This window comes from Aethalodelphis obliquidens, unplaced genomic scaffold, assembly GCF_003676395.1.
Source record: "Aethalodelphis obliquidens isolate GAN/ISIS:26980383/991018 unplaced genomic scaffold, ASM367639v1 scaffold9, whole genome shotgun sequence".
Taxonomy (NCBI): domain Eukaryota; kingdom Metazoa; phylum Chordata; class Mammalia; order Artiodactyla; family Delphinidae; genus Aethalodelphis; species Aethalodelphis obliquidens.
This window is the reverse complement of record NW_020837953.1, coordinates 7,273,130-7,288,935: the sequence shown is the minus strand read 5'-3', so window position 1 is coordinate 7,288,935 and position 15,806 is coordinate 7,273,130. Positions and strand designations below refer to the sequence as shown.

Genomic DNA, 15,806 nt, shown 5'->3' with positions numbered 1-15,806 from the left:
GACCTTTTTCAGGACACAAGCCCAACCCAGGTCTTAGCCATGCAGCAGGCCTCTGGAGGCCAGAGAAAGCCAGCATCTACAGGCCTTGGTGAGGGCCAGTAGGGGAAGACTGGACAGGCTGGTGGACGTGAGTGTGACACACGGGGTGTGGGTGAGCCTGGTTGGTGGACAGAGTCTGGAGGCAGGGGGTCTACCCACGCCAGGCCGTGCAACCTGTTCTCTTGAAGGGAGGGGTGGGAAAGAGGTTGTGACATCTTTGACCCACCACACTGTCCATTAGATTTTCTTGTTTTGCTTTCTTTACTATATATTTTATCTGTTTCATGTTTCTTTCTTCTTCTGCCTTAATAATGATAATGAGAACTAATAGGTTAATTAGACGTTGGTTAATGTTTTCCCTCTCTCAGGTTGCAGAATGCCTTAATCCGACTAGTGTGTGCCCTTAAGAAGGGTAGATATTAGAAGGCTCTTTTCAATTACGATGGCATTTCAGCTTGAGGTGCTGGGACCCTTTCTGTCCCATTGGCTCCTGCCTCTTCTCCCTTGCTTGGAGAGGAGAGAATGCTTTGCAGTCCCTGATATCTGGTCCTCCCCCAAATGCTAGCCTACAGGGATTATCCCCAACCTCCCCGCTGCCACCACAATCTTCTCAAGTCTTCAGCCCCCTCAAGTTCCCCTGTGGTTTCTCACTTGTCTTGAGCTGACACTGGGGGCTGGCAGCTGGGGAGGAGCAGGCCGGCTTGCCTGCAGGTGGCAGGTGGCTAAGGGGGGTGAAGGGACAGCCCCTGAGGGCTGGGTTCAGTGTGGCTCTCACCCTGCGGCTTTGCCCTCTGCTGCCCCCGAGGTCGAGAATGCCCTCAGCCTCCAGAAGAGCCAGGATGTGCTGGACGTGGAAGAAGAGAAGATGACGGTGCGCGAGCAACTTGCGGTCTGTGACATCCGGGTGGGGAGGGGGCGGATGTCCCGAGTCCACCCACTGATGAGGCTGGAGTGGGGTGTGATGGGCAGAGGACAGTCGAGGCACAGACACTGGGGCTTGAGTCTCGGCTCCACCTCTAACTGCCCCCCACCTACCCTGGGGGAGCTCAGCCAAGTCACTTCCCCTCTCGGAGCCTCGCTCTTAATACCTCACAAATGACTGTGATAAAACCTGTGTCCTTGGCTTGTTGGGAGGACAGAACCCAAAGATTAGTTCACTGTAAAGCCTTAGGCACCTGGGAGCCGTCGTTAGTATTTTATACGTTATTTCCCCCAAAATTCCTTCTGATGGGGAACCTGTGAAGGAACGTTCCTTTTCTCTTTGCTAAATACAGTCACTTCTCAGTTAACCACCAGAATGTTTGTGCTGGGATAACCACTGAAGTTTCCAGAATTATATTTAGCTACAAAGAGAGAAAAAATCCTTGCCTTTGATACTTGCATTTAATTAATGTTAATTGAGCACCTATAGGTCGTTGGTGCTAGATCAAATGTGAGGAATTAGAAGGACATTTTAAAGGAATTCAACCGGACCACTTTCGAGGGCCATGCGTGGTGTTTTCTGCATTGGGTCGGTCCACGGTTTAGGTATACTTCCCCACCGTGGGGCTGCTGAAACAGTTCTTCCGGAGCCCTACATGGGGGGCGCGCAGCAATCTAGGGCTTGTCATGCTTTTGGTGGCCTTGACCTGAGGGCTCTGGACAGGGCTTGAGCAGTCAGCTGGCTCCCCCCACTGGAGGCCAGGCAGGCTGTGGAGGCTGCCCACGCCGAGGGGCTGCCACGGCCTGCTCCGCGAGGAGGAGTGGCCTCGGCCCTGGTGGTCTGCGGTGGCCTGTGCCCTCATTGACTCCTCCATGGTCCCCTGTCCAGAAGCAGATCCAGGAGGAGCCGCTGGATTCTCTCTTGAGCTCCGTCCGCCAGCAAGTCATGGAGACCCTGACCCAGCTGAGGTGACCACAGCCCCTTCCCCGAACCCCCTCCCCATTCCCTCCCCACGGACTCCGCCTGTATCTTCTGGGGCCACTCTGCTGTGCGGGACCCCAGCCCAGTCCTGGGCCTTTTCCTTTCCCTTTGCCCAGCGCCTGCTGGGGCTGTCTGCCCTGCACCCCACTTCCCTCCTCCTACCCTCCTCATCTCGCGCTTTTGTAGATCTGAATCTCAGCTCTCATGCCAGCCCTGCATCCTTCGCTTCCTGCCTCCAGCCCCAGGCTCCCCACCCCACACCCCGCCTCGCCCCATGCCCTTGCTTTCTGTCTCTTCCTCAGTCATTCCCGGCTTGTCCTGGGCGTGCAGCAACGGTCGGAGCTGGTGAACACGTGCATGAAGAGTGTGTTCTCCCTGCCCTCCGTGCAGGCCGTGCAGGAGAGAGACAAGGACAGGGCTGAGGCCATACAGGTGAGGCAGGGCCCTCCCCAGTGGGGCCTCGGGGCTGCCTGGCATCCTCAGAGCGAGGCACGTTCCTGGACTCCCAGCAGGGAAAGGAAGGTGTTCTGGGAGGTAGATTTTTTTTTTTTTTTAATTTTACTTATTTATTTTTGGTTGCACTGGGTCTTCGTTGCTGCACACAGGCTTTCTCTAGAGGCAGCGAGCGGGGCTACTCTTCATTGCAGTGCGCGGGCTTCTCATTGCGGTGGCTTCTTTTGTTGTGGAGCACGGGCTCTAGGTGTGCAGGCTTCTGTAGTTGTGGCACGTGGGCTCAGTAGTTGTGGCTCGCGGGCTCTAGAGCTCAGGCTCAGTAGTTGTGGTGCACCGACTGAGTTGCCCCGCGGCATGTGGGATCTTTCCGGACCAACGCTCGAACCTGTGTCCCCTGCATTGGCAGGCGGATTCTTATCCATTGCGCCACCAGGGAAGTCCCCTGGGAGGTAGATTTGATGTTCACACTGCTCCTCAAGTAGCTTGGGCAGTTCACCTCCCCTCTCCTGGCCTGAGTAGGCACTCGATAAACATTTGGTGAATGTATGAATCTGCAGAATAAAGAATCCCTCATTTGAAGCACTGTCCACTTTGGGCTCTGCCCCGTGAGAGGGATGTGGGCAGATGTTGGCATGGCCTCAGGAGATGGCCAGAAGTGAGAGGAAAAGGCCTGAGGACTGGGCGAGTTGGGGCTGAGGCCTGGAAGTGGAACCTCAAGGGGCTCCCATGGCATCTTCAAACCCCTGCAGGATAGTCCCAGGAGGAGTGATCAGAGGCGACACTTCATGTAGGATGGGGTCAGTGGGGGAGGTTAGGGAGAGGGATTTCAGCTCTGGGTGAGGCACAGGTATGCATCCTTTCATTCAGCAAATATTAACTGATGCCTAATCCAGAAGTACAAGGGAAGGATGCAGTAGGGCTGAGGGCAGATTATCAAAGTATCATACAAATAAATGCAAAATTACAACAGTGGTACATGTTGCAAGCGAGAAGTACTTGATGCTATGAAGACCATGAAGAGCCTGGAACTGGCGGAGCCTGAGTGTGTTGGGGGTCAGGGCTCATGGTGCTGGAGGTGAGAGGTTACAGAAGAGCTAACTAGTTGAAGGGGATGGCAGAAGGAAGAGTGTGCCAGGCAGAGGGAGCAGCCTGAGGACAGAGAGAACATGGTGACCAAGGACAATGAGGAGGCAGTGTGGCTGGAGCCCAGAGGGTGAGGTGAGAGAGCCCTGGGGGCCAGACCAGCCCCAGCGTGAAGGTTCTGAGTCCCGGAGGTGGTGCACTTGAGAGAAGACTCAAAGGAGAGGGGGGAGGACCCCATGCCGGGTGCGAAAAGAGCAGTGCTGCACAGTGATGGGCCACAGATGGGAGGGAAGGAGGAGGCGGTCGGTGAACGAGGCCTGCTTGGTGGTGGTGGTGTAAGCCTGGTGTGCACAGACTCAGGAAGCCTGGACAGAGACAACCTGGAAGGTAGATGGGGAGAGCGGTGGGAAGAGGGGAGGCAGGGGAGGGCGGGTCTCAGAACACTGCTCAGCCTTGTGTGTGTGTAATGCTTGCACCCTCCTAAGATAATTTCAGGACTGTGGCGTGGCTGAGGAAGGAAGAAACAACCGGGCAGAAGAGAGGTGGCTCCTGGAAGGGGCAACTTCGAAAATCTATTTGGATCTAGGAGTAGTAATATAAAAAAGAATCAGAACGCTTCCCCAGAGACAGTGATATAAGCCACGCTGGTCGTCTGTTGATCTCGCTCTCACGGTTCCAGAGCTTTTTCCCACCCATCTTCTCATGCTCCTCACAAACCGAAACTTCCTTGTTCTGTGACCTTGGACAAGTGTCTCCTTATTGGTAGAATGAGAAAAACACTTTGAGGATAAAATGATACGGTTGTGCAAATCACGAAGCAGGCACCTGGCCCGTGGTAGATTTTCAGTAAATGCGGGGCCTCTGATTCCTCCCCTTGTAAGCTAAGAAGGGCAGAGATAATAATTACCAATTTGTTGATAAGGAAACTGTAACCCGTGGAGGGAAAGTAATCTGTCCAATATCACACACCAAGGTTAGTCTCAGAGGCGGGACAAGAAAGCAGCTCTCCTGAGTCCGAGTGCCCCTTCTTCCCCTGACCCACACCGGGGGTCGCCTGGGGCTGGGGTCTGCTCCAGAGGTTCCCTAGTGGCTTGGTCCTCCTCCTGTCCACAGACACTTTACCGTCAGACCTTGGATGCCCTGCAGACACTTCTCAATGCCCTCTTTGTTGAGGACCCCACTCCTGCTGGGCTGAAGAGCATCTTGGAGGTACAGAGGCCAGGAGGAGAGCAAAGGCGGAGGAGAATGGAGAATTGACTCGGGAGATCTGGGGGTGGGGGGCTGGACCCAGAAAGAGTGATTTGACTTCAGGACGTCATCTTGTGCCAGGTCTCTGCTTCCCTGCCCCTCTCACAGGCTACGTCCCAAACTCCTGCCCCTTCACTCTCTCCCTATCCCCCATATTCCTGCTACAGCTGTCCCCATATCCTTGCTTTCCAAATTCTTGTTCCTGTCTCTCTGTCCTATCCTCAAGACTCTCCACCTTTCATCTCTCTCCTCACTGACCATTGTCCTCCCTCTGGTCTCCCTGTCCTGTCCTCAGCTTCTGGACCCCATGTCTCCCCATGCGCTAAGAAAAGGAGGAGGGCTACAGCGGGTTGTCTTTATGCTGTCTCCCTGCTGACAGCAGAAGCTTCCTGATGATGGGTGAAGGCTGGCCTGCCCGTCCAGGCAGTAGACGCTGGCATCCAGCTTGTAGCTCTGAGCCTTGCCCTTTTCCCCACAGCCTCTGGGGCCCTGGATGAACTCTGGGAAGGCCCATGAGAGAGCACGGGCTGTGAAAAGCAATGTCTCTGTGTTGAACCACATGCTTCGGACCCTGCCTTTCTTTGTGAGTGGCCCTGGGAGGGAGGAGGGGCACTCCTAGGGAGAATCTTCCCAGCTCTGAGGGAGCCTGTGCATGCACCCAGAGATTCCCAGGTGGTCCCCCCATCCTCAGGGGGCTCAGCTCTCAGGGCCAGACCATCTAGCTCAGTGCACCATTTGTGGTCTAGCCTTATTGAACCTATAAGTCTCAATCCCTAAGATTATGACACAAACAGATGTCCTCGGGGTTCCCGGCACTGGGGCTTCTGCTGGGGAGGCTCGTCATTCGCGTCGGGGATCCCGATGAGGAGATTGGCCGGGAGGCTCTGGACGGCATCACCATCCTCTACACCATCTTGGAGCTTCAAAAACGTAAGCCCTTTGGAGTGCCTCTAATACAAGGCTTTTGAGCAGGTACTCAGCCTAGGAATTGAATGGAGCCATGGCAACAAGGCACTGGGGGGATATGGAAGAGACCAACACAGAGTCCAATGGGGTCTGGAAATCAGTGTGAAGCCTTAGTCCCCACAGAACTAGGAGACAGAGGTGACAAACAAACCCGTTTTGACTTAAGCAATGCTTCTATGTAAGCGTCTCCTCATTCTTCCAAGTTTAATGTGTGACTCTCGTTTTCACATTCCCATGCCACCATGTACACCCAGGCATAATAGCCCCAGTGTGCTGGGTTTTGGTCTGTCTTCCCCAACTAGACTATAAGTTCATTTGAGTCTGTCTTGTTCACCACTGTATTCCCAAGATCTAGCCCTGGGCCTGGAACATGGTGGGTGCTCAGTGAATATTTATTGGATGAATGAACAAAGAGCAGGTCCTATCTTGGAATCTGGAGTGGCTAAAACCTGTACGTGGGAGTATATCTCTGGATTCAGCTGCAGGGAGCTCGTGATATGGTATGGGCTGCCACAGGAACCCAGCTGGGACTGCACCTAGAGGTGTGCAGTATCAACTGTTACTTGCCTCCTTCCTTTCTCCAGAGTCCCAACTCTGCTCCAGACCAAGGAACCTTGGCACATGGTTCAAACTTCCCTGGCTCTGGAGGCAGCGTGACCTGGGTACAAGACCTAGCTCTGGCCCTTCCTAGCTGTGTGACCTTAGGCAAGTATTTTTCTTGTCAAGGCCTAGATTTCCTCATTTGTAAAAAAGGACACAATAGGACATAACTCACAAGCTTTTTGGAAGATTAAATGAGATCATAGATGTAAAAAGACCAGCTCATTCCACACATTATAGGTACTTGCCAAATAGAGTTTCCTTTTTCCCCATCCCTACAAGGATCATCTTATTAGTTTCAACCTTTGGGGATATGGCTGGTGTCCCTGCTCTTCTTGTTCTTTAGCATTTGGGGCAAAGATTTAGCACCTAGGAGATTTCCCCTGCTGCCCAGGAACCACTCAGACCTCCTGAGTGATAGATGAAGGTGATATAAGCCATGTTAACGATCAGTCTTAGGGACAGGAATAGTATACACCAAATTAGTATTGCCAGATTTAGCAAATAAAAATATAGGACACCCAGCTAAATCTGAATTTCAGATAAAAGGTAAATACCTTTTGGTATAGTTGAGACATACTTTCACTAAAAATTGTTTATCTGAAATTCACATTTACTGGGTATTTTGTATTTTATCTGGTGACCCTAAGACAAACCCACCCTGTTAGATTCTCAAGGAGTGAAATGGTTTATCCAGGGCCCCTGACTGTAGGAAGCAGCAAAGCTAGGATTTGAATCTGGGTCTGCCTGATTCCAGGTCTCAATCTCCTTCCTTTCACAAACAACCTGCCTACTTAGTCCATATGTTATTCTGCCTCAATGGCCCTCTCTCATGCCTGTGTCTCGCACACCCTGGGGGATCCAGGTAGGACCCACTCCAGGCCACAGTTAGGCTCAGGAAATATTCCTGAACTGTGTTTCCTTCAGCAGAAAATAAGGAGCCCACACCTGCAGGTACTATTCTAGGCACTCGGGACACAGAAGAAAAAAGATTAATTCAATAATCCTCCTGTTGAGCTTATCTTCTTGTTGTCAGGAGACAATGAACAAAAAAACAAGTAACACCTATTGTAAGTCAAGTGATGATTAGTATTACAGAAAAAAGAAGAAAACAGAAAAGGGGGATTGGGAACACCAGGGGTAAGGGAATTGCAATTTAATAGAGGTGTTGCCACACACACACCAGAATGGCAAAAACGGAACAGACAAATTCACTGGTGAGATGTGAAGCCACTGGAACTCTCACACACTGCTGGTGGGGGCATACTTGGTCCCCACTGTGGAAAACTGTTTGGCAATATCCCCTGAAGCTGAACCCATACCCACCTTAGGACACTTCCAATCCCAGCTATGTGCCTACAAATGTGTACCTATAGTCACCAAAAGGCATGGACTAGACGTGTTAGAACATTCAGGTGAGCACTATGCATAATAGCTGGAAACAACCCAAATGTCCATCAGAAGTAGGACAGATCAATAAATTGTAGTATATTCATACCATGGAAAATTATACAGCGCTGGGAGTGAGTGAACCCATGCGACTTGCAGCAGGGTGGATGAATCTCACCCACATAAGGCTGAGTGAAAGCCAGACACGAAGGACAACATACAGTATGAGTGCATTTATATAAAGTCCAACAGCAAGGAGATCGAATCTGCGGGTTTAGAAGTCAGAATAGTGGTTACCCTGAGTAGGGGAGGAGGATAGTGGACTGAAATGGGGGCACCGGAGGGTCTTCTGGGGTGCTGACCGTGTTCTGTTTCTTGACCTGGGTGCCCGCTACAAGGACATGCTCACCGTGAAAACTGACCCCGCGGGTCGCCTATGATTTAGGCACATCCTACATCTACGTTTAACAAAAAGTTAAAAGACAAAATAGGTGGTCAGGCCTCACTGAAAAGGTTCTTTGCTTGCAGGAGCCAGAGATAAGGAAGAGACCGATAAGAAGGAGCTGTATGAGAGCAACAAGCATTTCCTGGGCCCCTACAACCCTGTCAGCCCGTGCCAGAACATTCTGCGTGTTATCGCGGTGACCACCTGCTCCCCAACAGCCCTGGGCCTTCCTGGGGTGATGGGGACAAGGGAGGAGGGGCCGTACCAGCCTGCCCCAGTGCTTCCTCCTCCCCTTCCATCCTTCCAGGCTCAATTCCCTTTACATTCCTTTACATGCTTTCCTTGACCACACAGGCCCATCCTGTGGGCTCCCAACCCCTCTGGTCTGCGCCACAGTGCGTGGGCCGTGTCACCAGCTCTGGGGGCAGGGGCCATGTCACCCCTTCTTTTGGAGCTCCTCCTCAAAGTGTTTGACACTCACGGATTCACTGAGTATATGCCCCCCTGCTGACCTCTGCATATGTCTGGTGGTGTTAGGGCATCCATGTACAGCTCGCTCTGGGTCTGCCCATGTGTGTCAAGATCTCTATGCCTTTGTTTCAGGAATTTGGAGACTTCCTGGGGCCCCAACAGGTAAAGGACCTGCTGCTAGCAGCCCTGGAAGGGCTGAAAGGTGGCTCAGAGGCTTGGGGCAAGGACTCGGGGGAAATGATGCAGCTGGCCTCGGAGGTCACACTCAGCTCGGTGCTGGAGCGGTACCGACACAGGGCACTGGAGGTGGTAAGGCTCCCGGGGGGCAGGGGCTGGGCTGGGAAACCCCACAGGGCCCACTCATCCCTCAGGCAGGGCAGGGCTGGTGGTGGCTGAGTTCCAGATGCTGCCAACTTGCAGGTGAGAAAGAACTCCCTTATTGGCCCCCAAGACAGCTCAACTATCAAGTGTGGGGTGCGGGAGGGCAGCAAAGACAAGCTGTCTCCCAGGGAAGGGGCGGCTGCTCTGTCTGCCCGTCTCCCCTTTTCTTCCCTCTGCGCCCTCCTCTCCCCTCTCTCTCCCCACACCCTGTCACCCCCTTCCTTCCTCCTCCTGTCTCCCTGCTCCCCCATCACCCCGTTGGCTTCTCCATTTGGCCCTCTGCCTGCTCCTGGTCACCCTGGCTGTACCCCAGATTCCAGAAATCATGCAGGGTATCTATGTGCACCTGAGCCACATTCAGAAGCCACGGGCCCGAGAGGTGGCCCTGCTGCCCGTCTCTCTCCTGGCCAGCTCCTTCATGACCGAGGTCGTCGTGGCCCTGCTCGTGTGTCCCCTCCCACTGGACAGGTACCAAGTGAGGGGGGCTTCCAGCCACTACACTTCAGAGGGTTGATATAGCCCTGTTCCCGGGCTGGGAATCCCTTCTTCTACCAGAGGAGCCCCTCGCCCTCCCAGGTGGTCCCTCTTCTATGATCTATGATGCTTATGACAACCGTCGAGTCCTTCCTGAGCACTGCCAGGTGTCTGTGCTGCACATTTGTATGTTTTCTCACAAGTGTAACAACCCCATTCTATAGATAAGGAAACTGAGGCTCATGGGAAGTTTTCTAGCCCTAGGCACCTACCGAACAAGCAACAGAATGAGGACCTAAACTCGCATCTGACCAACTCCAAGCCCAGAGCGCTTCAATGATGCCATAAAAGTAGCACTGAGTGTTGGTCCTGATTCTGCCTCCAGACGCTCTGTGGTCTTGAGTAGCCTGCTTGCCCTCTCTGGGCTTGAGTTTTCCCCCAGATGCAAAAGGAAGAAATAATCCCCCCATTCTCACCCCAAATGGGTGGTCATGACAAGTAATGCAGCCGGTCGTGCTGAGTGCCTGCCCTGTGCTCCATGCTGTCAGCCTTCAGGGACCTCTGGTCTGATGGGCAGAGGGGACTGTGGCCAGATGGTGGTGAGCTCGTGAGCAGGGGAGACAAATCTGGCTGCTCCAGTCTCCCAGCTCAGGAAACGCTCCCACACCTTTGAATGAAAACAAGGCAGAAGCGTGTGATCCACATCTTAAGGTAGTTGGTTGAGAGTGAATGGAAAAGAATTATGCAGAACTGTGCAAGTGAGGTGCGCTTCTAACCAGGAGAGCTGGTGTCATTCATAGAAACCAAGATCAGTGCAGGGGTGACACACTCCCATCTCCCACCTGGAAGAATTTAACCCTTTCTGGCTTCACTGGAAACCAGGGAGTTTTCTTCTTGGAGCCACTAAACATTCAGACTCAAGACTGCCAGGGCCATACCTGACCTCAGTTACTCAGGATATAGGACAGGGCAGAGTCCTTACAGCAGCCTGTGTAGCAGGCCAGACAGAGCTGGGACAAAATTTAAGGAGGCCTCGCTCTCAATTGCCACTCCTGTGCTTGCCTGATTGGAGGACCTCCTTAAATGTTGTGCCCTGGATGCCTCACTTTCCTCAATCTAGTATTGGCCTTGGTCCTCCCAGGTGAAAGGTGTAGGTGCTGCCCTGGCTTAAGTGGCTCAGGCTTCAAAAGAACTAGTGTCTCTTACAATAACTGTCTAGACTTTGCTTCCAGGATCCCCACAGGGACAAGCCCAGTCACAAGAGTCACTGTACCCTGAGAAGCCCAATGCCACAGCGTCCCCAATGGTCCTTCTAGTTAATTTATAGTTCCTCCAGCCCAGATGCAATTTACCAGTTGGGTCATTTTTACCATAAGCAATGTTGCCTAGCAACATAGTTGACATACTATCTTTATCAGGTTTCCAGGGGAACAGAGCTGGAAAGTTAATGGAAGGTTCAAATCTTAAGCAGAAGGGGGAAAGGGTTTTGTTAACCCTTTAGTGCACTGGCCCTGTCAGCATTTTCACCTCCCCACGATAGGAGTGCCTACAGGCTGTGCCTGCTGGCCCAGATGCTATCCCCTGCCTGGTATACTGCCTTCTAAGGGACAGGAGTGGGCCCTCCTTGACATTATGTGACAAATGCAAGATCTAGGCCCCAAAGGGTTCCTTGGCATAGAAGAACAGGCACAGGCTTTGGAGTCATCAGGCCTGGTCACTTCTGGTCTCTAGCTCATTAGCCGTGTAGTCTTGGACCGGTGATTTCACCTCTCTGAGCCTTAACTCCACATCTGTAAAATTAGAATAATAGCCCACCTTGAGGGTCAGTGTAAGAATTCAGTGACCTTGAGTATCTTGACTATCTTGCTCACGTCTGCTGGCAGACAGCAGATGCTCAATATTTGCTGAAGTAATAAATTGTATGCAAAGCACCTGGTAAAGTAAGTACCTGAGTCGTAGGGTTTTCGATAATTGTCAGCCCCCCGCCTCTTAGGGAGCGTTTTCTTGTCCATTCCAGAAATTTTCTGGTACGTCCATGGATGCCATTTCAAAGGAACCTTCCCTTCACCCTCCCCAAACAATTGGGTGGCAGGGTGTGCCCCACTGCCCTGGTCCCCACTAACCATCCCCACCCTTGACCCCCCAGCAATGGAGCAGAGATGTGGAGGCAGCTGATCCTCCGCAAACCCAGCTGTGACATCCGAGATCTCCTGGATCTGCTCCTGACCAGCCTGAAGGAAAAGCCTGTCACCAAGAAGGGCCGGGCCTCCATCGCGCCCCTAGCGGTGAGGACACCCCACCCCGCTCCATCACTGCCCCATCCCATCCTCCGCCCTCCTCCCCTCCGCCTGAGTTCTGCACACCCATCTTCTAGTTCCCTGCTCTTCCAGGAACTAACTGTGTGGCCTTGAGCAAGTCTGTCTCTGGGCTCTTGTTTGTGATCCACTGGACGACAATAGTACTGTTACTTACAGTGACGGCCGCAGCCTGGAATAGTGGACACAGAATGACCTGGGACTCGCAGACCTTAGTCTGAGGGTTGGCTTTGCTCAGGTTTTGTAACCTGAGCAAGTCACTTCACCTCCCTGAGGCTCACTCTCTGCCTCTGTAAATGGAAATAATAGTATATCCACCTCATATGGCAGTTGGGAAAATTAAACGAGGTAACTCGTTCACTCATTTAGCAACATAAAATGCTGCCAGTCTCAGAGGTCGGCCCTGGGAACACGGAGGGAAAGGGCTCTGACTGCAGGAACGGGGCTGGGTGGAGAGACAGATTTCTCTCTGCCTCTGTCACCAACCCCCTGGTCCTAGCCAACTGGATAATACCCCCACTCATCTCCTTGCTTCCACTCCAGCCCCTCCAATCTGTACCACAGCCAAAAAAATCTTTGAGAAATGCACATCTGCTCTTCTCAACCCTCTCAGTGGCTTCCCATTGCCCTTGAGAGTAACACAGTGCTCCTACCTGTGTGCTACAAGGCCCTGCACCCCTCACTGGCCTCGTGCCCTCACCCCTCACCGTGATCCTCTTGCTTGCATGGGTCCAACCTCGTTGTTCTTTGTCAGATCTTCTTCTTCTTCTTCTTTTTTAAATATTTATTTATTTGGTTGCGCCGGGTCTTAGTTGCAGCAGGCGGGCATCTTAGTGTGGCATACATGTGGGATCTAGTTCCCTGACCAGGGATGGAAGCTGGGCCCCCTGCATTGGGAGCGTGGAGTCTTATTCACTGTGCCACCAGGGAAGTTCCCTGTCAGATCTTCTTAAACACTGCTATCTTCTGTCACAGGGCCTTTGTACATGCTGTTTCCTCTGCCTAGACTGCTATCCACCAAGTTAACTTCTGCTCAACCCTTAGCTCTTATCACCTCCTCAGGGAAGCCCTCCCTGATTTCTCTGACCAGATCAAATTGGTGCATATTATACTTTGCTTCACATACTTTATCTTGGGAGAGTTTACCCCAGCTGTGATTTAACAATACTGTGTGTGTGTGTGGGGGGGTGTCATTTGGGTAATCAGTGAGATGCATGAATTCAGTGCCTGAGCCTGATATCCCCAAAGTCCAACATACACCTGGCACACAGTAGGCTCAAAAATTTTTTGTTGGATTGATCAATTTATTCAACAGGTATTGAGCGCCTACTATGTGTCAGGCATACTCATAAGTTCTGGGGATTCAGCAGAGAGCAAGACAAGCTGGTGGAGGGAAGCAAATAAAGAGGAGCGAGTGGTATTATTCCTTTACAGAGGAAGATACTGATGCTCAGAGACATTCCACGTCTCATGTAAGGTCACACAGCTAGTGAGTGGTGGTGCCAGGACTCAGATCTCCTGCCCCGGAATCCCATGCTTTACCACTGGATCTCTCTGCCTCTCTCTCCCAGCACTGAGTTCCATGACTAGGGCACCAGCACCCATTCCTTCCCTGGTTTGGGCATTCATGCACTCCTCCTCTGATCACTGTGTGTTGGTGTATTCTCATGTCATTCAGAGGAGGCAGTGAGGGCAGCCTGGTTTAACGGCCCTCAACAAAGAGGCAACTGGTGTCCCCCTCACCGTCTGTGTGCCTGTGTTATGAACCAGAGGCAGGGCTCACTACAGCGCATAATCTGAAAACCTGGCTTCAAGTCCCAGCTCTGCCCCCGGGAGGCTGGGTGACCTTGGGCAAGTCTCTTCACCCCTCTGAGCTTGTCTCCTCCCCTGCACAGTGGGATGAAGACTCTACCTCACAAATGTGGGAAGAGATCTTCCCACCATGATTCTTCCAGGGGTGTGTCAAAGGCAAAGGGTCGCCGTGATTATTCTGGGGCAGGCTCACCCAGAGAGCCAGGAGTCAGGGTGTGGTAGTTGGGGGGGAATCTGGGCTTGCCCAAGTTGGGCCAGAGAAGAGCAAAGATCCAGAGCCAGCCTCCTAGAGAAGCAGTCCAGGCCCTGCCGGGAGTGCTGGGACATCTAACAGATCCCGCCCCCTGCCCCACCAGGCAGCCAGCGGCCTCTGCGAGCTCCTGTCTGTCAACAGCTGCATGGGCCACGTGAGGCGCATCTACCCCCAGCTGCTCCTGGCCCTGCTCATTCAAGTCCATTACCACATCGGCCTCAACCTGCCTGGCCACGTGGTTTCCTGCAAGGACGCCAAGGAAGATGGACAGCCCTCTGGTTTCATGCCTGTATGGTATGTTCCTACTGTCCCCGGCAGGGGGAGGGCCACCAGCAAGGGCCCTTCCGAAAGTCTTTAGGGCAATTGATCAGTAGAAATTAGCTTTGGGACTAGAAGAGAAAACGGACGTGCACTTTTTTTTCTTTTTTAATTTATTATTTATTTTTGGCTGCGATGGGTCTTCGTTGCTGTGTGCGGGCTTTCTCTAGTTGTGGTGACCGGGGGCTACTCTTTGTTGTGGTGCACGGGCTTCTCATTGCAGTGGCTTCTCTTGTTGTGGTGCACGGGCTGTAGGTGCATGGGCTTCAGTAGTCGTGGCTTGCGGGCTCTAGAGCGCAGACTCAGTAGTTGTGGCCTCCGGGCTTAGTTGCTCCGTGGCATGTGGGATCTTCCCGGACCAGGGCTCAATCCCATGTCCCCTGCATTGGCAGGCGGATTCTTAACCACTGCGCCACCAGGGAAGTCCTCAGGTGCACACTTTTATGAGAGAGCCAATCATGTGTTCAACAACTGTTTGTGAGCACCTGCAGGGTATGTCTTCTGCTTAATGCTGGATGGCAGGGAAGAATCAGCTTCCCCCAAGGAGCTCGCCATTTCGGTTTTCCTCCTCCCTCCCTAGAGATACTATTTGTATTAGATTTGTACCCAAGGCCGAACCACTTTGATTTTTATTTATTAATTGGAACAGGTAATATAGGCACACGGGTAAAAATCTCAAAAGGCATTAAAAGGGAGTCTCTGTTCCTCTCTTTACCCCAGTCATCTGCCCTAAGATGACTAAGAACCCCAAGTTCTTTCTTGCCCTTCAGAGGGGGTTGATGTAGGGCTAAGCCCATGTGTTTTCATTCTCTACTATTATACCAGTGTTAGTGGACCTTACACAGTGATATATTTTTGCTTTTATTGTATACCACATCTCTGAGATCATTACATATAGAGCTGCCTCATTATTTTTAACAGCCGCATAATATCCCTCTGTGTAGATTCCAATATACCATCATTTACTTTACCAGGATCCTCTCGATTTAGGTGCTTCACGGCATTTTGCAATTAGAAACAATGCTGCAGTGAGTGAGGCTGTTTATATGTCTTTATACCTACATGTGATTGTATACGTAGGATGAATTCCTGAAAGTAGAATGGGTGCATCAGAAGGTTTCTGTATTTAAATATTATGGTGGAATAGGAATATGTGGTAGAAAAAGTTCTTGACCAGTGAGTGAAGGGAAAATGAAGGACCTCCTAAAGCACCCAGTTTGCCAAATTGCCTCCCACAGAGGACACCACTGCCAGTAGTATATGACGCTATTTATTTCTCCACAGCCTTGCCAGCACATTCTCATCTTTGCCAATCTGAAAGTTGAAAAAAATGGTATTTTGCTGTAAGTTTAGTTTGTATTTCTCTTATTATGAATGTGGTTGAGGTTTAAATGCCATTTCTGTTTTCTTTTCTGTCAGCAACCTGTTCTTGTTCTTTGCCTAATTTTATATAGGACTGTTGGGAATTTTTCTTATTGGTTTGTAAGAGCTCTTTATATATTAAGGACATTAACTCTTTGTCATTTGTATTCCAGTTTATCACTTAACCTGCAACAATTTGATGGTCTTTTGCTATTCAGAACTTTAAAATTTTTATGCAGTCCAGTTCCTCAGTCTTTTCCTTTTTGGTTTCTATTGCGTGTTATGCTCAGAAAA

At 51.6% G+C, this 15,806-nt stretch overlaps 1 protein-coding gene across 1 annotated transcript in view; it reads left to right on the top strand.

Annotated features, from left to right (window-relative positions):
* The window catches only part of MROH7 (maestro heat like repeat family member 7), a 55,519-nt gene that overhangs the window by 22,850 nt on the left and 16,863 nt on the right, over positions 1 to 15,806 (top strand). Inside the window, exons 5-15 of the mRNA XM_027108422.1 lie at positions 845 to 928; positions 1,850 to 1,929; positions 2,245 to 2,374; positions 4,592 to 4,687; positions 5,205 to 5,309; positions 5,521 to 5,656; positions 8,210 to 8,322; positions 8,730 to 8,906; positions 9,292 to 9,446; positions 11,599 to 11,737; positions 13,936 to 14,126. Of these exons, the coding sequence (XP_026964223.1) occupies positions 845 to 928; positions 1,850 to 1,929; positions 2,245 to 2,374; positions 4,592 to 4,687; positions 5,205 to 5,309; positions 5,521 to 5,656; positions 8,210 to 8,322; positions 8,730 to 8,906; positions 9,292 to 9,446; positions 11,599 to 11,737; positions 13,936 to 14,126 (1,406 nt within the window). The remainder of the gene's footprint in view (positions 1 to 844; positions 929 to 1,849; positions 1,930 to 2,244; positions 2,375 to 4,591; positions 4,688 to 5,204; positions 5,310 to 5,520; positions 5,657 to 8,209; positions 8,323 to 8,729; positions 8,907 to 9,291; positions 9,447 to 11,598; positions 11,738 to 13,935; positions 14,127 to 15,806) is intronic.